This window comes from Xenopus tropicalis, chromosome 6 (genome assembly GCF_000004195.4).
Source record: "Xenopus tropicalis strain Nigerian chromosome 6, UCB_Xtro_10.0, whole genome shotgun sequence".
NCBI classification, from domain to species: domain Eukaryota; kingdom Metazoa; phylum Chordata; class Amphibia; order Anura; family Pipidae; genus Xenopus; species Xenopus tropicalis.
The window spans coordinates 36,433,390-36,456,740 of record NC_030682.2 but is presented as its reverse complement, the minus strand read 5'-3'; the positions used below and the strand labels follow the sequence as shown (position 1 = coordinate 36,456,740).

Genomic DNA, 23,351 nt, shown 5'->3' with positions numbered 1-23,351 from the left:
TGGCCTGTGTCCTGGTTGCGCCTCCATGCTGTGGACATTACGCTGACAAACAAAGCAAACCTTCTTGCCACAGCTCGCATTGATGTGCCATCCTGGATTAGCTGCACTACCTGAGCCATTTGTGTGGGTTGTAGACTCCGCCTCATGCTACCACTAGAGTAAAAGCACTGCCAGCATTCAAAAGTGACCAAAACATCAGCCAGAAAGCATAGGAACTGAGAAGTGGTCTGTGGTCACCACCTGCACAATCACTCCTTTATTGGGGATGTCTTGCTAATTGCCTATAATTTCCACCTGTTGTCTATCCATTTGCACAACAGAATGTGAAATTGATTGTCAATCAGTGTTGCTTCGTAAGTGGACAGTTTGATTTCACAGAAGTGTGATTGACTTGGAGTTATATTGTGTTGTTTAAGTGTTCCCTTTATTTTTTTGAGCAGTGTATATATATAAATATATATATATACAGTATATTATATATATATATATATATATATATATATAGTAGGGTAAATGTTTTGCTCACCTTTACTTAGAGTGGTCCTGTTAAGGCTTGACCTCAGAGCTGGACTGGGGTGTGCAGGCTTGGGAGGGGAGCTGTTTTACGTTTTCAGGTTTATGTATGTCCAGGGAATTCTTTATTGGCTAGGTTGGCCAGGAGTACCTAGTCTTTATATGAGGAAGCACAATTAGGGGCCTATTTATTATGTTGTGTAAAATGACCATACCACCCCCTCTTCTGAATCATGGGCAAGTGCACCTACTGATGCAGTGGAACGCTAGAGCTACTGTCACCTTCAAGCTGGCAGTAATTCCACGGTTCCTACTGTGGACTAAGTCAATACATACTATGGCCTTGCACCTAAAGAATCCCACTTAGACATCACATTAAAACCAATCAGCATCTCAGCATGATTTTCTCCAAATGATGTCAAAATGCATGCACAATTGCATGGGTTTTGCTGCATTATGGGCAGTTTGTGTCATTCACAATGTCCCCCTCATGGATGCAATTTGCATAGGCAAACTGCATCAGAAATCATACTTTTCACACTGCACTTAAATACAGTCTCCAGTCTCCTCTTTGTCAATAAGTTGTGCAGTTCCTAAACATTATTGTATATTCAGATTACTATCATGTCTATTATCTAAAAACATTTTGGGGCACATTTACTAACCCACGAACGGGCCGAATGTGTCCGATTGCGTTTTTTTCGTAATGATCGGTAATTTTGCGATTTTTTTCGGCGTCTTTACGATTTTTGCGTAAAAACGCGAGTTTTTCGGCGTCTTTACGATTTTTGCGTAAAAACGCGAGTTTTTCGTAGCCATTACGAAAGTTGCGCAAAGTCGCGATTTTTTCGTAGCGTTAAAACTTGCGTGAAACGTCGCGCCTTTTAAGTTTTAACGCTACGAAAAATGCGCGACTTTGCGCGCAGGTGTTAACGCTACGAAAAAATCGCGACTTTGCGCAACTTTCGTAATGGCTACGAAAAACTCGCGTTTTTACGCAAAAATCGTAAAGACGCCGAAAAACTCGCGTTTTTACGCAAAAATCGTAAAGACGCCGAAAAAATCGCAAAAAATACGAAAAAGTCGCAAAATGTTCGTTTCCAATCGGAATTTTTCCAATTCGGATTCGAAATCGTGTCTTAGTAAATCAGCCCCTTTGTGTTAATTGTGCTGAAAGTTCTGTTTGCCTAGACATTCCCTATAAAATCTGCATGCAGCCCCATGTTGTAAAAGGTTGAGTTTATTTAACATTTAATATAATATCTATATATATATATATACTGTATATGTAGAGATAAGATAATAAAACAAGCGAGTCAACAACATAATCACAAAAATAGGGGATCTTTCCTGTCTGCACTACTTCCATTCTCCCAGCAGATTATTCCTTAGGAATCTGGTGAGTGGTTATTATGAAACAAGGAATGGATACTGAACAAGGAATAAATCATATGATATCTTATTAATATAAATTGTATTCTGCCTCAGTATGACTTGGCAGCTGTGACTTCCTATATGAAGGTTGCAGTGAGAGGAGACTTTCAATTGAAAAAAAGGAATTTTACTAAAATATATTAGATGTGAGTTTGCTAAGACATGCATGATTCTTTCTAATGCCCACAGGGAACCTCAAACTGTACGGTGTGGCTGATTGGCAGCAAATAGGTCAGATCCAACTAAGATAAGGGGTTATAATCAAATTTAAAAAAATGGAATCCTTTCATTGCAAATTGGATCTGAACATGACATGAGTTATAAGCCATTTCCAAAAAGCTGAGCAGGATGCAGTCCCGCACCCCATGACAGAAGGGCTCATTTACAACCACAAGTGCAGTTTGCAAAGTGCAATATCAGGAGCCATTCACTATGTTTTTTGCTCCAGAATACAGAGGTTTCCCCCACAATTCAAGCAGCATAGCGTCCCTGAGTGGGACTTGCGCCCCAACACAATTGCCCCCCATGCGTCAAAGGCAGTTAATTGCACTGCATTTTGATTAAATTCACACAGATGTGCTGAATGTTGACATCATTTCTAGTGTTTAGCATCAAAATGGTGTCTGCAAGGAATTATTTAGGTACAAGTCTGCTGTACATTTTTATACAGGCCACAGGGGGGACCCTGGAATTACCACTAGTTTAAGGCTCATTTACCACTGCAACTACAGTTGTGGTTGAGCAAATCCTGATGCAGTTGATCACAGATAAAGGAATTGTAGGAAACATGCTATATTCTGGGTAAAAAAACACGGTGAATTGTGTCCAAAATGGCACTTTTCACACTGCACTTGCAGTTGTAAATGAGCCCTCTTAAAGGCAGCAGTAGCTCCAGTATTCAGTAGGCGCACTTGTGCCGGATTCCGAACAGGAGATGGGATGGATGCGCCAGCGCTGAGCACAACTATAGGGAAGTGCAAGGAGGAATGTTTTTGGATGTAAATACCAATGAATGGCTGACTGTGTTCATTTTTGCATGACCACAACTGTGTTTGCTGTGGTAAATGAGCAAAAGTCATATAGAAGTCAATGGAAGCTGTCCTAAGCATTTTTTGCGGCCCTTTCACTTCAAGGTATGACGAGGAGGTGATTTTTTTCAAAATGTTTATATATATACTGTATAATATTAGGCAAATGCACTGAAAAAAATAAAAACAAATAAATAGAAAGTTATAGGACAATGTTTCAGTATTTTGCAATCAGGAAGGCATAGTGAGGATAGGCTCAGATGTTATTTGCACAATACCAAGGGCTGTCTAAAATTCAAGTAGAAATAAGTTGGCAAAGCACTGAATTTGATGGATGTGCGTTTTTAGCTCCAACAACTTTGTTACTATGTTGTTATGTTTGTCAAGCGTTGGTTTCAGGTTTCTGTAACTGTCACACAGAACAGTATACAATGAAAGGTTGAGTCAATGATGTAATGCTGTAAAGAATCTGCAACATGTATAACTGTAATTATTTGTGTATTTTAACTGACCCTGACTCCTGAGAACATTTAGCACTGTCAAATAGCTCTTTGAATGTTCCATATATATATATATTTTTTTTTTGGACTTTATAAAGCATGGTTTTGGCTTATTCCTCATTGCTGGGGACATGCTTCACCAAAGGGAACTCTGGGGAATGCAGTATGTTTGGCTAGGAGACCAGTAATATAGTTGGTGAAAGAAAGAGTTCTGTTTCTGTGATGACTGCTATTAAGAATAATATACATTTATAGAAATGATTTTGAACTTTCCCCCTTCTCGTCCTCCTACTCCAAAATGTGGATCAGTCCAAACAAATGGTTGTACAGTAGTTATATCAGTAAAATGAAAGAGTAAATGTAAGGTAGTGGCTGATGTAGGCAGTGTGTAATTCAATACCCAATGTATTTTGTTTTTATAAAATCAGTGGAAGGGTAAGGTTTTCCACTACATTCCGAATGCAGAAATTGAAGTTGAATTGTATACAAATGTTTGCAGCCCTGTATTGTGTATGTTCCATTATCATGCATGTTTATTGTCAGGAGCGCTCTGCTTTAGAGTATAAATGGTGGAGCCCATTGCCACCCATTGCCAATCGATGCACCGCATAGTGACGCACTACATAGTAACACACCACTGCTATGTGACATTATATCTAGGGCAAAAATTCAAATTAAGTAGATGTTGAGGACCCAGGTTCAAAGTCTGAATGTAGGATTTCCTTGTAAACTCTTGGATGCACCCTAAATTGCTAATTCACTGCTTTCCTGGTTCCTGGCCCTTTAGCTTGTTTCTGACTCTGCTATTTTACTACCTGATCCGATCTGTGCCTGGAATACGACTCTGAGACTCTTTAATCCTTCTGATACCGCATTTTGGACTATTTATTTACCAGAACTCTAGCTTTCTCCTTGAGCCTGACTACAAACCCATTAAGAGGCGAGCACACCCTGACAAATAAATTGGCAGTAGTATGACTAGCGGTGGAGCAGGGGGTGAAATTGTACCTGGGCCCACACTGCACGCCCTCGGGCCTGACGGATACCACATCAGCGCAGAAAATGATAGTTATGTTATTGGCACTGGGGATTTATAATGTATGGCTGATTAACCATGAAAGATGTAGAAAGTCTAGCAGCAGTTCCTAAATGGGGGCAAACCCAAAACATAAAAATGTTGGTTAATAAATGAAATTGTAATTCTATCCAACTATTCAGTGCACATTAATTACATATGTTCAATTGATAAATATCGTAAAGCTATTGAAAATGTTGGCTTAGAATATTATTTTTCTCAACTAGGCAACATTGTGGGTTTTTATACACATTAAAATATCCCTGTTTATTTATAAAGTTTATGTTTTTATAATCTATTTTATTAAGGATGAAGAATAAATTTTGGTACTTTGAATTTGGAACCTCTGAAACTTTCTCAGCAACATGCAAAAAATTACATGAAGCAATTGAAATTGAAGTGAGTACATAAATTGCTGTGTTTTAATAAAACATAATTTGACATAATTTGACTTCTATCTATCTATCTGTCTATCTATCATCTATCTGTCTGTCTGTCTATCTATCTATCACCTATCTATCTATCTATCTGTCTGTCTGTCTGTCTGTCTGTCTGTCTGTCTATCTATCTATCTATCTATCTATCTGTCTCTCTGTCTGTCTGTCTATCTATCTATCTATCTATCTATCATCTATCTATCTGTCTGTCTGTCTGTCTGTCTATCTATCTATCTATCTGTCTATCTATCACAGTTAAATACATTCTACAGCAATTTATAAAAGTATCACAGCCTCAAAGACATATGTGCCACAGTTATGTTTATATGTTTTGCTACATTGATTATGTGTGATGAAAATGCATATGGACCCTAAGATTACATTAACAGATTAGGCCTGAAGGTACATTTAAAGCACAATGCTATGTACAGGTATACATAAAGGCCTCTATCCTGGAATTTTAATACAAGGAGAAAGATTTATCACTGGTTAAAACATAACCTATACCTAGATCGTGATGGGTGAAATGTTTTGGCAGACATGGATTTGCAGCGAATTTGCACATTCGGCAGATTGCTTCACGAAATGGATGAAAAAATTTGTCTAACTTCCAAAACTTGTCACAAGAATAGTCATGCTGTCCCATTTCACTTCGCCATAAAATTTGCGAAATGGCAAGAAAATTAGCGAAACATCGAAAGATTCGCAAAATGCATTTGTCACAAAAAAATTTTTTTGGCACCCATAGTGCCTGCGTATAGTTCTGTGTTGCCGCGCTTTTTGACGTGGCCGCGCTCAATTTGACACGCAAGAAAAAAAATTCCATGCGACTAATTTTCTGCGGTGAATTTTCACTGACGTTTCGCATAACAATTCACCAATGGTGAAATGCCGAAATTCGCTGAGAGTCCATACCTGGCGAAAAAATTCGGTCATCACTAGTCGCGAGCGTCAAAAGAATAGTCGCGGGCGACATTTTTTTTTTGCCGCACAACATTTTCGCTGTTTCACAAATTTTTTGGCAAAGCGAAATGACACGGATTCGCTCATCTCAAGTGACCAGTATAAACCGAAAATTCTTTGTGTTTTCACATTTTGCATTGGTGTTTTCATACCTAACCATCTTAAGAGCTTTGGTGGAGACTAGAGCCCAATGGGTACAACATTTAGGGGCAGATTTATCAAAATGTGAGATTAGCAGGCCCGGATTTGTGGCGAATGTGCATGCGTATGGGAGGCAGCGTATGGGTGGCCTCAGGGCACCCGGATAAGAAATCTGGCGCTGGAGATTAGAGCTAACCTCAGAAAAATTCATGCACTTTCTATTCATTCCTATGGGATTTTTAGATGTGTATTTATCAGTGGTTGAAAGATTTCACCCTTTGATAAATACACTTCTAAAAATCCCATAGGAATGAATAGAAAATGGGTGTGCGCGCTAATCATTTTGATAAATCTGCCCCTTATTGCATGAAATAATTCAGTGGACTTACTCTTCAATTCTTGAGTTAGGTTAGCAAATCCAATAAAGGCGATCTTAAAAAAATTGAATGGTTTAAAAAATTGAACAGGTTTAAACTTATTCAGGGTGGTCCTCCAAGCAATTCACATTCATTTTCTGTTTGAAGTGGTCTCTTACATATTAACAGTATTAGACAGCAGTATTCTGCTAGACAGTGTACTGTCAGTGAGCTTGGAGCTCAACAGCTTTTTGAAGGCCCAGAGCGTTAGTGATCTTTGCCGTCTATGAACTTTCTATGGACTTCTTGGATTCATTTAACTCTCAGTTGAGCCAAAAGCCTGGAATCTGCAGTCTAAAAAGAAATATATTTCATTAAAAGCTAAAAAATAGAAAATGACTGTAAATTGCAAAAACCCTCAGAGCAGCACTAAGTACGTTTACATAAATGAATTTATTTGGGATTTAGATCCTATTTAAGCAAACAACAAACCTTTCATAATGCAAGAAAATTTTCTTTGTTCCAGAGTATATTTACATGAGAAATAATAAATGCATGAAAACTGGAGAAAATGAAGTGAAGTGTTGGGTTTTGATAAATCTGCCCCAGGTTACCTCCTGATTTTAACCCCCATTAATTTAAATTTTCCACACATTTTTGAAGCAGGTGGAATGCTTATTATGTTTTATAAAGAATGGGAGTAACATCTTCTGCCGAGCAAGAAAATGTATACAACCTATGTATGCTCAGTGTAATGTCCCTTTAACAAAAAGCCAATGGCTTCAGAGGTGACCTTAAGGAATAAGTAAACCTTTTTTCTACCTCTAAAATGGCTGTAAATATTGCCCAAAATAACAATAACATACCTTTATCACTGCATTCTGTATTATTTTGTTTTAAAATCACAAGCAGCTCAACTGCAGCTTTTTTAACTACTTCCTTTTTTAGTGTTAAGCCCCACCCCCTTTTCTTTTCAGAGCTTTCCTTTTCTGTTAGGATGGACAAAAAGGTGCCTACTGAGCACATTGGGTTTTTTTAAATTGTTTTTATTTATTTTTTATAACAGATTTCATACATACAAGGTAGTGTCCTTTACAGAAAAGATAGTATAGCTTGGAGCTTGGTATATACAATATCAATTCAAGTAGGAATAATGTGCGTAGGTTGTCTTACGCCTAATTGTCTTGATGTGCAGAACAGTTACATTCGTAGTCTTATTGAGGTTAAACAGACACACAATTTAAATGACAGGGTAGTTGGCTGTCTCACACTTAGGTGTGTTATGGTGAAATTCCGATTTATAATTAAGTTGAAACAAATAAAGGTATATAATATGAGATTTTCCAATAAACTACTGAGCATGCTTGCTGCCTCTGCTCCAATAGCAATCAGGCATCAGCAGCAGGACCTCTTTAACCATCATCACAATAAAAAAAAAAAGAACTCGGAAAAAGAAGGGGGTGGAGCTTCAAACTAGACTAGGAAGTCACTGAAAAAGCTGCAGTTTTTTAGAAGACTGTTTAGAACCTTTTAGAATTTTAAAATAAAAGGTTTACTTATCCTTTAACTTTAATAGTGGTAATTAGCAAGGTAATCTGTTTTATCTTGTGTTCATTTATTACATTCATATAGGTAAGTTTGGCTGTGCAAGTATACAGCTACGTATCATTACACACGTATAGCGCTAGTTAGTCGGAAACGTAACTGTGTGGAAGGTCTTTATGTAGTTAACAAGATAACACAGTTTCTCGCAGCTGTTGAACTGTTCTGTTCACTCATCCCCTCAACATCTTCAATTGTATAATCTATTGAGTATTTACAATAGGAACTGATTTGACTGAAACCAATTTTCGCTTCTCCAAGGACTGTCACGGTTTAACCATCACGTCGCACAATATTCAAAGGAATGCCTGCGCGTCTCTATCAAGTTACTATGGTTTTCAGAACGATAGCAGCATGACCTTTAAGGTCTGTTTAACTCATTAGGGGGTAATAAAATAACCCCATTCCATAATCAAAACATATTCCAGTTTCACAAATATTATCCCAGGTTCTTACTAAATATAGACCTGCAAATTAACCCTTTGGTGCTGGTGGGTGAATTGAAAGCCGTCAGTTAAAAAGAGAGAGAAATATTAGTAATAAATGAGCTTGGATCCACCTGGCTTAGAATAATGCAGCGTTTCTTTTGTCAGTCAGCTCTGTACCACGCACTAACCATAAAAGTGCAAAGTAATCTTTGTGTTGATTGCTAATTAGAGGCTCTTTTGCTAATTGTGACCCTAACTAGACTAACTAGTCACAGGGGGTTCTAATGCCTAGCCATATAATTGCCTTATTGTATGTCCTGCTGTGCTTAATATTGAGTGAAAATGAAAACCACTACATTTTCTATCCTATTCTACATATCCCCTCCTATTTAAATAATTCCAGTTGGTTTGGGGACTCCAGACCTTTATAAACGAACAGCAGGGAAATACCAAAGGTGTCAGATTGCATATTTATCATCTTTTTTGTGTAATACTTAAATATGTATTATGAAGTGACTGACATAAATTAGGCAGATTTCAGAAGCCACAGGCCGTGGCTTGTAGAGGACCCCCCTCTGCTTGACATTTCATCCTTGTCAAAGATCAAATTATTTTAATTTAGGCTGTAAATTATAAGGAATGAAGACTTCTTTGTGGGAATTCCCTGTGGTAATCTGACTTTTGTTGTTACTGCTGCTTGTCAGTGTGCAAAAAATATAATATGCATGCAAATAAGGTTAAAAAATATGTACTATCTAATTATCCAGCCAGTACATTCCACTTGAAGACAGTGGGAAGCCTGACACACAGTATGTGTTTGATTCATTGAGGCCTGTAGGGTATTTACACAAGATTACTTTTAATTATGAAATTAATATCTTTTTATCTGAAATGTATAGAAGTGAGTGCTTCCATGAGCAGAATTTTTATTAAGTTTGTTCTATTTTCTGCCATAAGTTAAAAAAGAAATTGTTGCTAGTTTACCAGTCAAGCATTTGAGATTTTTTAACTGCAACAGCAAGCAACATACCTTCTTATAGGTGTATATAGTATGTATACAATGTACATAGGAGTTTGTTCATGAGAAATAGGTAGGCTGTTCTATGTGAGCATACATGTTTGCGTGCACCTCTAGATAACACATATATAGGTACACAGTAAACTTTACTCCTGTATTTGGTGCAACAGGGAAGGGTGTTTTGCACAATTAGGGGCAGATTCACTAAAATGTGAGATTAGGGCTCACCACAGCACAAAAAATTGAATTAACTTTCTTTTCATTCCTATGGGATAGTTCGAAGCATTTTTATCAACAGTGAACTCTCCATTGTTAGTATTTATCAAACAGTGAACCCATTAATAAATACACCCACCACAGCCTTTCCACCCTCACCCTAAAGTACTATAGGAATGACTTGATAGTGGGTGAGTATTTCTGTAATGAGCTCTAATCTCACATTTTAATAAATCTGCCCCTTAGCATCAGCAAGTGCCACATGAGGGCTCTTCTGGTGAATAGTAACTCCCCAGGTCATCTTAAACAAAGGTCACAGAGCAAATAACTGTATGGGAACTTGGTATAAAAATGTGTTATTTTACTATCGAATTCTGTGATAGGCCATTGTGTTAAACCATGAGCACAGGCTGGTCCAGGTCATTTAGGGGCAGATTGTGTGAGATTCACAACTCACCCACTTTCTATTGATTCCTATGGGAATTTTAGAAGCGTATTAATCAAATGGTGATCTCTAATGTAAAAATCCCATAGCCATGACTAGAAGTGGGTGGAATTTTTTGTGATGAGTTCTAATGTAAACTTTGTATTGGGCAATATAGGTTAATGACCAAGGTAAATGTTTGTCCATTTTACTTTATATTACCCATAATGCTCCAACATCATCTGGCAAAGCCCTCCACAGCCTTACCACCCTCACCCTAAAGTACCATTTGCAATGCTTCCTTTAAGTCTGTAAATATGCAGAGCTTGCTGTAATGGAAATGTCCCTAGTGGCTCGTAAGGACACATTTAGATGCTGCAGACAGCAAAAGTGTTTTTCCTTGAATATTTTTCCAAGGGGTAAGTGTAACTTTAACAAGACAATCTTTCATTAGACAGACAGATAGTATGGATACATTGGAAGGATGCTACAACTTACTGTCCAGTTACCCCCTATGGAATAAGCAGTGTGGAGCACTACCTGAGCAGCGCTCTCTGGCTCTACCTAAGCTGATCAGAAAACCCTGCACTACACTGATGAGCCCCAAGAAGGGTGAAACCGGTCTGTAGTTGGGAATCTGATCAGCTATTGTCCTGGCTTCTGCTTTAAACCCAGTGGGTGAGCTTTAGCCTATAGGATAAACCCATGTAAATGGGACTTTTCTAGGAGCCTTAAGGAATTTCTTCCCAGAATCCTGTTATGACTTATGTTTATGCTGTAATCCTTGTTTATTAAATCATTATAAGACTCCTGTTTGTAACAAATTATAGTAAAGTGTTGATTAAGTTGGTGGCGCTGTATAAATCACATATTTCATCTGTTCTAATTGGTTGATTCCAGCACAAGTCAACAATTTCCACTATGCACTATTTGCAAACAGTATGGTTGAGTTCTTGGCAGTAGGGACAAATATTAGGCTGGGGATACCCAGTAATAAACCATTTAGATTTCAAAAACTCTAAGAAAAAGATAATAAAAACTAATTGTGAAAAATAATCATAAGGCATTAATTGCAGTTTGAATGAATCTTTATATCAATGGAAGCCCCCTTTAAACCAGAGTTTATATCTCTTATAGTTTCCTGCAGGGTTCCCTAAGACTGACATCTGTATCCTGCTCCAGAGTAGATAAAATGTGCCTTAAGTTTTAAAGTGGCAAAAGCATTAATGCTGTACCTGTCAATCAGTTAATAGAGCTAATAGGCCTCAAGATTTCTGATGATTATACACAAAAGAATAGAGGCAAGCACACTGACATTTTAATTGGAAATGACATCCTTCCATTAAAATGTGTTATTGTAAGTTATAGTGTGACATAAACAATGTTCCGGGTAGCTCCCACCTCCCTTTACTCAGGTGCAGTTCTGATCCGATCTCTATATTATAACATGGAATAGTACGTATATATATGTATTCTGATGGCAATTCTCACTGTATTATCTTGTCACTAACTAAGAGATTATAAGGGATAATTGTGTTGTGTTTCACAGTGTGATGGTATTCAGATGGACCTGGGCAATATTTCTCTGGAAGGAATTGCTATTCTTAACATTCCAAGTATGCATGGTGGCTCAAATCTCTGGGGAGAAACCAAAAAACGAAGAAGCAATAGAAGAACTGACAAGAAAAACTCAGATAAGAGAACGACTGTGACTGATGCTAAAGAGCTTAAATTTGCTGCACAAGGTGAAGTATACCTTATATTTTATTTCTGTGTAATTACGGCATCTGCTTAAAAAAGAAAATATTACTTTGTAAAGTGAATAAAGAGAAGAAGTAAAATGATCATTTCCCAATAACAGAAAAAAATCATTGGATAAACTCTGCAATTAGCACAAGTGCAATGACCCCTAGTTATAAAGTCATATACTCTAAATAATATCATTTGTACTTGGGGATTCACATATGGCACAGAGAACAGTGTCATAAATGGGAATGTGAAATGGAAGTGGAAATCTGAGAATTGTTTCACTTGCAGCTTACAAATGAGATTGACCAGATGGCATGTATGAGAGTTCAAAAATAGGACTGAACACATAGAACCATTAATAAAACATTTGATCTTTTAATTTGGAGAGGTGCCTGGATATTTATAAATATATTCAACTCTTTTTAAAGTAGCAAACAGTCAACTAGGCCTCCAAGCTTGACTTAATTAAGTAAAGAAGTTAAAGCTGGGGGGAAAATGATTATCTTACTGTAAGTAGGAGAGAAAGAACTTTAAGGTGTTTATGATTTTGTGTGTCTGGTATGGTATGGTATACGTAAAAACAAATTAGATTCCAAAACTCAAAAATATCAGCACTGCCAAAACTGTCCTGGAACCTGTTAAATGTGAATAAGACTTTTTTTAATGCATACATTCTAAAAAAGGAATTAATAACCAATGCAAATTGAATTAAGAACAAACTTATCACAAATCACAAATAATGTTCAGCAATAACTGCATTGAGCTTTACCTCTGGGGACCTGAGACGGTTTCTCACCAATGTGGCAAATTATTTGGATAGAAAGGTATGTTTATTTTTCCAAATTACGCATATGCCTGTCACATAGTTCACATTCAAGCAAGTCATTTGTTTAGATGCCTAAAGAAATGAACAAATTATGGATCACATAACTCAAGTTCTAAAAAAAAAATCTAATTATTGGTTTATTTCAACAAGCTTCTAGCCAATTTGTTTGTTCTGTAGGGAACAATATAAAAGATGCACTTAATAACAATGTAACAGTAACAGTTTGGGGGTTACTTGAAACAGGAGGTGTAAATACCAAACCACTGTGTGAAGAGTGAACAAATACCAGCAGCATTCTGTAGTAATCATATCTATTAGTCATTTGTTGGGTTCCTTTCATATAATCTGTGTTCTCCATATTTGTCCAATAATAATTGGAAATTAAGAACCCATGTCTTTTGTTTATTTGGGTCACCTTTGCAAAAATCTGACTTTCATTTCCAATAATTGTTCCTCACATTTCCTTACATCTGAATTATTTCGTAAAACCCTACAAAACTGAGATACTGGTAACGAGCGTTTGATCCTAGTGTCACTAATGGTCAATTGTAAATCCAAGAATTGTAAATCCAAGTAATTAAGTTTCAAACATACTTCCAACAGATTCAAGATAAAATGTATACAATTTATCTTGAATCTGTTGGAAGTATGTTTGAAACTTAATTACTTCCGTTTTGAGACAATTTTACCAGCAACTAACCGGCACCGCGATGGGTGCGTCGATGGCGCCTGCAAATGCGAATCTTTTTATGCACCAGTTTGAGAGCAAATACATCCTACCTAAATATGGTCATAAAATGTTACTATATAAAAGATTTATCGATGATATTTGTATATTTTGGGTTGGAGATGAAGTTGAATTTCTAACTATGATAAAGGAACTGAATTTGTGCTCGGAGGAGATTAAATTCACTGCCACTTGTGGTAAGGAGGTACAATTCTTGGATTTACAATTGACCATTAGTGACACTAGGATTGATTTTGCTCTCTATAGAAAAATGACTGACCGAAACTCATTATTGCATGCAACTAGTGCACATGCACCGGCCCTCAAACGCTCGTTACCAGTATCTCAGTTTTGTAGGGTTTTACGAAATAATTCAGATGTAAGGAAATGTGAGGAACAATTATTGGAAATGAAAGTCAGATTTTTGCAAAGGGGTTATGACGAGTCGGCATTGAGATTGGCTTTAGTTAAGGCTAAGAAGGTGGTAAATGGTAACCGTAACAGGGATGGTGATCACAACGTCAACCTCGTTCTAACTACTAATTATAATGAGGTAACCCATAATTTGGGGAAAATAGTACGAGCCAATTGGGCCATTATTAAGGCGGACGAAACTCTGGGCGGGTTATGCCCAAATCCACCTACTATAGGGTACCGCAGGGGTAAGAACCTTAGTGATTTGTTAGTGGCGAGTGATCCAGTGAAGTGTTATCTCCCTGAGAAAGGCCCCTCTACATGGTTGCCCAATTGCAAACAAGGTTGCTTTAGGTGTCCTTCATGTATGTCCTGCCGCTTCATGACTCCTGGGGGTAGCTTTACCCATCCCCATACAGGGCAACATTATAAGATACAACACTATATTACATGCACCACGACACATGTAATTTATTTGGTGACATGTCCGCGTGGGTTGTCCTACGTGGGCAAAACAGACCTTATGTTGCGCCTTCGCATGGATGCCCACAGGTCAGCCATTAATATAGCATATCATGATAACAAATCGGTAAAACCGGTGGCTAAACATTTTTTGAGATGGGGCATAGACTGCCAACGTTTAGATATATTGCAATTGACCATGTGCCGATGCCAAAATGAGGAAGGGATAGATCAAGACTTCTTCTCCAACGCGAAACATTCTGGATTAAAAAACTAGATACTTTGGCACCAAGAGGGTTGAATGAATATTGTTCTTATAATTGTTTTTTGCCAAAGAGATAAATCATGCAACAAAAAGATTTCAGAGGTTTGCAATAGCGTTTATTAATTGTACTGATATGTTTCCTTTAATTCACAATTTGGGTATGTGTTACACAGGATAAGGGTTGTAAAGTGGGGTTGGGGCTATGCTGAATGTGGGTGGGGTTAGGCATTTTGTATTATATAAAGACTCATTATGTGTGTGACTTTTTATGGCTTAACATCTTGATAAAGGTCCTAGACCTGGACCGAAACGTTGATGTTTTTAACTTTATAATGTAACAATAAATGAACTAAAAGAATACAGGAGTGCGCATCATCAATTGGAATGTATATATATATATATTCTGGTAAGGAGGGTATATGTATGTCTATATATATAGAACATGGAGGAGCACTCGCCAAACAAAAACCACACTCAACAGGCTCAGAGTAAATGATTTTAATAAACAAAAGAAATGTCAATGTTTCAATCAAATCATTGTAAAAAAACAAACAGGAGTGTAAGCAGTGTAAGCAGAACCCTCCCCTCTGTGCAGAAAATGGTGCCAAACAGTGATTAATTACCATAGTTACCAGAAATGGATGTGGGGATAACCAAAGATCCAAGTTAGGCCTATGCAAATATCTAGCAGACTGAGGATTATTGCCCAGGCACTGGGTCAAAAATTGGCAAATGACAGGGCAGGGCTGGCAGGTCTTACCCGGGATCTAAAACAGAGCACAAATTTTAGTGCTAAACTATCAAGATGCCCAAAAGAGACTGTACAACCCAAACAAAAGGTGATAGATGTGTAAGGAACTGAAATGTGAGACCCCTTACCACATGTAGCTAGAGACAATGCAGGAGGTTTGCCAACATATATCTGGATCAATAAGAATGACAGTAGGGCTGTGTTCGGAATATAGATATATACAGTATTTATAACATGATCTTCACTCCACCACTGCCAAATTAATTTATGTTTCTATAGACCTATACATGGGAGACATTTGAAACCCTCATAACACATAAAATGATAAAAAAAATACTGCTTTCTAAGTGTTCTAGCTACAATAAGGCACATATAATGGTACGTTCTACACCCTGAAACAGAAAATAAAAAGATATATTTACTCCTTTGTTGTTCTGAGTAGGATATGCCAATGATGATATTCCATCAGCTTTTAAATCCAAAGAGAAGCGTATTAGTCAGAAGTAAATTTAGTGAAAACATAGTTTCACTTTTCAAAGGCCAAACATTTTCCTGAAATTAGTAAGCTGACTGAAAGCATTTCCAGCATGATTTGTACAGCTAAATATTCATCTTTATGTTAATTGCTCCTCATTTATTTTCATAATCTGCTATCATCTGTATATACTTTGTACAAGGTGATTAATGTTTGGATGTTTCCAGTAATTTCATGCAATCACTTATATTTGATCTACCTACAGTCTCTAATAAGGAATTTCTATATTTTGATCTAGCGATAATATCAGCTAATAAGGATTACTAATGTTTGCTCAAGCTTTCATATTTACATCATTATGCTTTGAGGGAATGCATAATGTCATTATTAAGTCATTGTATGTTTATCTGTAGCTGTATGGTAGAGTGTGAGCTATGGGTTCTGAGTTAGTGACTGATGCAGTTAGTTGATAGATTAATTGTTTGTCACTGAGTTCTTACTCTTAAAATTATCATGATGTAGATCAGGGCTCACCAGCTTGTGGCCATAAGCATATGTCCAGCAGGCACATCCTACATGGCCCATGGCTGTGTGCCAATCTGCACCTCAGTCAACAGTTCCATATAATTGTACCTCAGTTGTTGGCAGTTCTAAGTTCCGTTGAGAAAGAATCTTAAAATTGCTGGAAGCAGCTCACACTTTGACTGGCATGGCTCAAGCAACCAGGCAACTGAGCAGCTAACCTGTTTGCCAGCATTCTGAATGTCTTATTAAGGGGACTAAGAATTGCCTGCAAGGATGGGACAAATTAACTTTAAATGAAAAATCCTGCCCTGTCTGGGACACTGAAAGAAAACCAGCCTAAAAAATGGAAAATTGAGGCAGAGGAGTGATTGAGCAAGACAGAGAATAGGAAATATAATTAGTTGAATGATAGGAGGGTATAAGGCTGGAAGATATTGGCAAAGATAATATAAAGGACACAAGAGAAAAAATAAGAGCAGAAAAGAAGAAGAGAGAAGAGATGAATGAATGAGGGAAAAGATGGAAAATACAGACAAGTAAAAAGCATTAAATAGTGAGGAAAGAACAATATGTAGTGAAAATGAGTCTGAGAAAAAATGAAAAAAGGAGATTCCTGGAAGAAATGGAGATATTGTAGAGGGACTGGAAAGAAGGGAGAGAAAATGTGTCAGAGAAGAGATCGAGCAAAGGAGTGGAAAGACCTTGTTGAACACAGAGCAAAAAGAAGGGTAGAGCAAGATGGGAAAGTAAAGTAGGTTAATTAGATTTAGAACTACAATGAGTAGGGGAAAGGAGCAGAAAGACAAAGACTGAAGAGAAGAAAAGAAGAGGAGAAAAGAAACAATATGTAGAAGACTAAAAGAACAGAAAAGAAGGTAGTAGAGAAGGAACACATTAAAAAATGTAATTCCAACTAAAGTTTCTAATGTTCGTGACTGCGGAAGCTACCAGTTTATATTAGGGACCCTGTGATACTTCTTCAGGGCCTAAAAAAATAATGAGGGTCCTTCTCATGGGTTTGTATAGAGAGAAAAAAACAGATGCACGGTGAAAAAAAGTGTGGGGGGTCATATATGCCCTACCTTTACAAACACCCATTAACTTCTTGTTGAGATTAAAATAAGTTATTGAAAAAAGACAAAGGACAACAGTAGTGATGAGCAAATTTTTTCGCCAGGCATGGTCGCAAATTTCCGCATTTCGGCATTGGTGAATTGTTTCGCGAAACTTCCATGAAAATTCATCTTCAAGGGGACATTGTATCCCTTATTGTTGGGGGTTATTGCACCCTCATTTTGTAAGCCAATAAAAACACATTATTTATAAATATATATATATTTATTTAAATAATATATATCTATATTTTTTTTTCCTGATAGTTTAGAGCCTATTGTTTAATGATGAAAATGATGAATTCTGGCAATTCCAGGTCTAGAAATTTGTTTTTCATTTTGTTTGTCCTAAAAATATTCAGGCTGTATAATTTAAATTGACCGAACTGCAAAGTGATTGGTTTATTGAGTATCAGAAACAAAGTTATATTCTACAACAACATATTGGAAGCCAGATTATGATTTATTGTTTGTATAGTAATACATTATGCCTTATATTTTGGTTGAAGGTATTATAGTAAAAATAGTGTTCGTTTCTGATATTTTGCTACATTTAGTTATCTAATAAGAAAAAAGTTTGTGGACGGGTTAAATATAGGCAGTAATGGATGAGGATGTAGAACTTTTTGCTTATTACATTGTGAAATTGAAATGATACCTAAGAAAAATAGCAACAATTTTGAAATATTGTCATTGACTTAAATGCTGTTGTCACCTGTGTGACAACAGCTGGGATGACTACCTTCAAAACCTAAAATAGCATTACCTCCTTGAATCTTACGTTCCTCACATAATTTGTTTTGGCATAGAAAGACACTAATGCACCTGCAGATCAAATGTTCTCATCAATAGATGACATCTGGATTGAGGACAAAAGTGGTTTGTCATTAGATATACAGTAGTAAGTACCATAACATGGCTTGACATCAACTGTGACTTTGTAGAAATGAATTTGAAATTCACAGTCAGTCGAACTATAGTTTAATTTCTGTATGAGATGTAATTAGAGATAATAAGAGACTGAAGAATAAATACTATAGTTCCATATAGTGTAACATGTAAATGTACAGCAAATTCCAAAGGAACTTGGCTAATAAAAGCTTAGAATAATAGGGGAGGGGCAATGATCTGGGCTTCTGGGTTCAGAAGAATGAGATTAACACAGAGTTTGTGTTTGCTCCAGTTCCACCCACAGTCTAAAAAATGCCTGCAGGTTAATTCCTGAAGAAACTTTTCCTATACAGGTATCGGACTTATCCCTTATCCGGAAACCCATTATCCAGAAAGTTCCAAATTACGGAAAGGCCATCTCCCATAGACTCCATTTTAATTAAATAATTCACATTTTTAAAAATGATTTCCTTTTTCTCTATAATAATAAAACAATACCTTGTACTTGATCCCAACTAAGATATAATTAATCCTTATTGGGGGCAAAACAATCCCATTGTGTTCAATCACAATTTAAATATTTTTTTTTAGCAAACTTAAAGTAGGAGATCCAAATTATGGAATTATTATTATAATTATAGTTTTTTCTGCTTTACTTATGCAATATTCTATGTCAAAATGCTAAACATCATCTTTTGAACAATTCTACTATTACTCTTTATTAAGAACAATAATAATAATAATTGCATAACCATTTGTATTCCACAATCACTGAGTAGAGGTAACTTATGCTTCTTTGCTGATTACACCAGGACATCACATTTTTTTTTAAATGTCAAGAGTCTCTTTTCCATCAATAACTTCCATTGTTTGTCAAGAGTCCTCTGTTTAGTTCTTTCAGCACTTAATACCTTTGTAATGTCAGCAAAACTGTACTACTTTGACACCCCCGTACCATTTGTTTTCCTTTTTGTATTTTAGTGATTTTCTTTCTTTCTGTCCAAACACAGGCGTTTAGATATTACAACATATTGGGTCAGATATTCAATTCAATGAGCAAAACTCATAATTCAATTCCAAAATTACCCTTAGACTTCTTTTTCATTAGATAAACCATGTGATACGCTTTTATTATTAAATTAATTCTGACCCTTTAGCAGATACTAATGATGATCAAATCTGTCCTGTTTGGCATTAAAATTGATTGACTTTTTAGCACTGACTTTTTCCATAACGTGCAACTTTTTGAATCATTTTTTCCATTGGAGTCTGTCGGCATTTTTTTGTCACAAAACCTGGCAAAAATGTGCTCACTGCTAGCTGGTACAAGAGCCAAGTCACTTGAGGTGTTTTCAAATATGCAGAATAAGTTATGCACAGTTTATGATAAAATGAGAGTGTCAAAGGGCAGAGCTCATAAATGTTTTCCTCTTTTTGCAATATGGACAGTGAAATAAAATGCTGCTTTATTCTCTTTCAAGACACATTAGTAAAGTTAAAATTCTCCAGCTTCTTAAAGTGATACTGACACTAAAAACTACTCTTGAATTGTGAATGTACATTAAAAGTTCCATAGGTTATGTTGATCATTTTTTACTGATAGGGCTGCTATTCTAAGTACTGTAATTGTTACTTGAACTTCCTAAACCTGATTTCTGGTGTCAGTATCTCTTTAAGCAGTTACTTGCAATATTCAACCTTTAAATTACATGTTCTACTCTACTACCCGATTTATGCCGTAATGTTTCTCTATATGCAAATGTTAAATGAACACAGTAGGTGATGACAACCAAAAACTATTTTTTTCATTTAGTGCTTCTGTTTAGTCTGTTGAAAAACACAGATGGCAATTTTTTAGGTTTGTCTCATTTTGAGATCAGCAGCTAAAAGTTTCTCGTTCGTCTATCAATATTTACTTTTTTGGCGACTGTTCTGTCAGGAACTGGATAAAAATAAGTTTCCCACCAGCTGTTCGCAGCATCATTCAATGCATCATTTAACCTCAACAGATAATATAAATAGACACAAAACATAGGTATTTGTTAAAAATTCTCAGTATTTGATGTTAAGCAGCATTTTATGGGTAATCTCTTCCATTTCTTATTCAACCTAATAAAATATCTTGTACATCACTGTAATGGGATTTATAGGCTATAGATCGGCAACACTCTAGCAGCCAGCAGACCAGATGAAATAAAACTTGAAGGTGATTCTGCACTAAAACTAAGGGGCTGATTTATCAACATTCAAATTTAGATTTTTTCCACAATTTTTTTTTTTTGCACAAAAACTCCCAGTTTTAAATTATGGTTTCCAAAACTCAAATGGTTCATATTTATTAAGTGCAAAAATCATACCTCCCAACTGTCCCGATTTTCACGGGACAGTCATGATTTTAACAGCTTCAGATTCTTTCTGAAAACTCCCTCATTTCCCTTTGATTTCCTGTATTGAATGCTAAAAAAGATACAGTGTTTCTCAAACTTAATTAAATTTCACCTTTTTTAGCAAAACTGTAATAACACATAAAACAAGACCTCAAAACCCTCAGAAATGTGTTCAAACTTTAAATAACCTGCCACATTTTGTAATATGGGAGTGGTATTTAGGGGGCGTGCCTGCAAAAAAAATGGGCATGGTCAAAAAATTTTTGTCCCTCTTGACATTTTTCAAATGTTGGAAGGTATGGCAAAAAACTCTGGCATCTAAAAGCATGCAAGTTCTTGTAGTGGTTACAGGGGTGGGGGTCACCACAACATGAGGAACTGTATTAAAGGGTCACGGCATTAGGTAGGTTGAGAACCACTGTTGTAAAAGTTAATGACAGTTGTTCTAGGCTAAATGTAAGCAATTATTCAATTTGAGTTTTTCATATTTTTTACATTTTTTGAGAGTTTGTAGACCTATTCAAAATTATTAGTAGAATGCAAATTCTATGCATTCAAGTATTTTTGAGTTTTTTAATATTCAAATTTTGAAATAAATAAGCAAGCATTCAATTCACAAATGAAAATGTTAAACAAGCCTCTAATTGTTTAGTACAACATTTGATCTGTGTTTCATTTTCCTTGTTGGCATGTACCCCACCTTCATACAAACATTTTCACCTACAATAATGAGAAAGGAGATCTCATGTAATTCTTTTACACTGAGAAAATGTTTTCCATGCAGAAGCCCTTATAATGATTGTAGTTTACTCTCAGCTCTACGATGCATGCTTCTTATATGTTTTCTAAACAAAGGCCCATTGTGTGCATGAAGCCATGGCCGGACATCACTATCAATAGAAAATGCAGATATTTTTAAATACAAACTCAGTATCATGCTTTCTAGACATACAGCAATATTTAAGACAGGCATCCTGTACTTAGCTTGTGTTATGCACATATACTACTTCGACAGTTCCAGATAGTAATGGGTTTTTATAAGTAGAAGGAAAGCTACTGGAATGAATTGCATGGAGTACCAGGGGAGTGATACAGCAAGGAGGGGATCAGATAGCAAAAAGATCAGCAAAAGAACAGGGCACAGGAACCAATAATTAAAATCTTACTATGTAAGAACACTTATTCAGTTCAGGGGCGGGCCGAGCCGACCGGGCGCCCTAGGCAACCCGGTCGGCTACCTCGCCCCTGCACCTATATCGCCCCCCCCCCCGCGCGGCGTGCGATGCAAAGCGGCGCGACCCAAAACTGATTGCGTACTAGGGGTAGGCAGGAGAGGCTCCTGCCTGCCCCCCCCCCCAATCTTTGCACCCTAGGCAGCTGCCTTTTCTGCCTACCCCTAATTCCAGCCCTGATCCAGTTCCAATAGTCTCAGACCCCCAGCACAGGAATGGTGAAATGCGAGTTGCCATGACTAGTGATGAACAAATTTTTTCTCCAGGCATGGATTGGCAGCAAATTTCCACATTTCGCCATTGGCGAATTGTTTCGCGAAACTTCTGTGAAAATTTGCCACGGAAAAATTCATTGCACGTCAAATTGGGCACAGTCGCATCAAAAAACCGCTGGCGTCCAAAGAAGACGCAACGACCAAAAAAGACATGGGCGACAAATGCATTTTGCAAATTTTGAGCCATTTTGCGAATTTTCTTGCCGTTTTGTGAAACGCGACATATTCGCTCATCACTACCCTTGAGCTGTTTGTTACCTTTATCACTCAGCCACTCCCTTCTTCAGAACCCATGGAAAAGGTCTAGGGGCCTATTTATCATGCTGTGTAAAATTATTAATGCTGGGCAAACATTGTAAAAACAGTGTAAAGGCAGAATTTATAATACAGGTATGGGATCCGATATTCGGAAACACGTTATTCTGAATAACAGAAAGGCCATCTCCCATAGACTCCATTATAAACAAATAATTCTAATTTTTAAAAATAATTTCCTATTTCTCTGTAATAATGTAAGAGATACAGAGATAAATAGGATAAAGAGATGCATTTTCCTTTTCATTTATGTTTGAAACACAGGACCAACTAGGACCAATTTATTTCATGTCCTTTTAATCGTTTCTGATGCTAATGGTTCTTTTCTATTAAACCTAACACTCAAATCCAATAACGACGAGTTGTATAAAATAGAATGTTTGCTCTTTAGTTCCATTATAACAGAGTTTCTTTAAAGGACATGAAGAGTTTCTTTAATATTTATAAACATAGCCATTTGAAGTGCCACATATTCAATGACACAGTGGGATACGACTGTAACACTCATATAAAATGCCCAACTTTGTTAGACATAATCTTACTTTTTGAGATATTTCTTGACATTTTCTAATGGTGTTTAAATTCCGAGTTCTTTCAACGTCCGCACTTGTTGGCCTGTGTTATTGCTTTATCTAAAGGCTACTAAAAATAATGCTATTTGTACTTCTTCTTACCAAAATGATGATTGAAAATGATTCACCTGGGAATATCAAGCTTCATATCATAACCATAATTGTGCTTTGGATCTTCTGATAATATACTTTATGCATTTTAATATCTCGTTGGAAGTCAGCATGTGCTTTCTATAAA

General features: G+C 36.6%; 1 protein-coding gene across 2 annotated transcripts in view; it reads left to right on the top strand.

Moving 5' to 3' along the window:
- dgkb (diacylglycerol kinase beta) overlaps positions 1-23,351 on the top strand; it is a 271,623-nt gene that overhangs the window by 184,224 nt on the left and 64,048 nt on the right. For both annotated transcript variants that reach the window (XM_031903168.1, NM_001102744.1), the window contains 2 exon segments: positions 4,859-4,949; positions 11,685-11,880. In XM_031903168.1, the coding sequence (XP_031759028.1) occupies positions 4,859-4,949; positions 11,685-11,880 (287 nt within the window).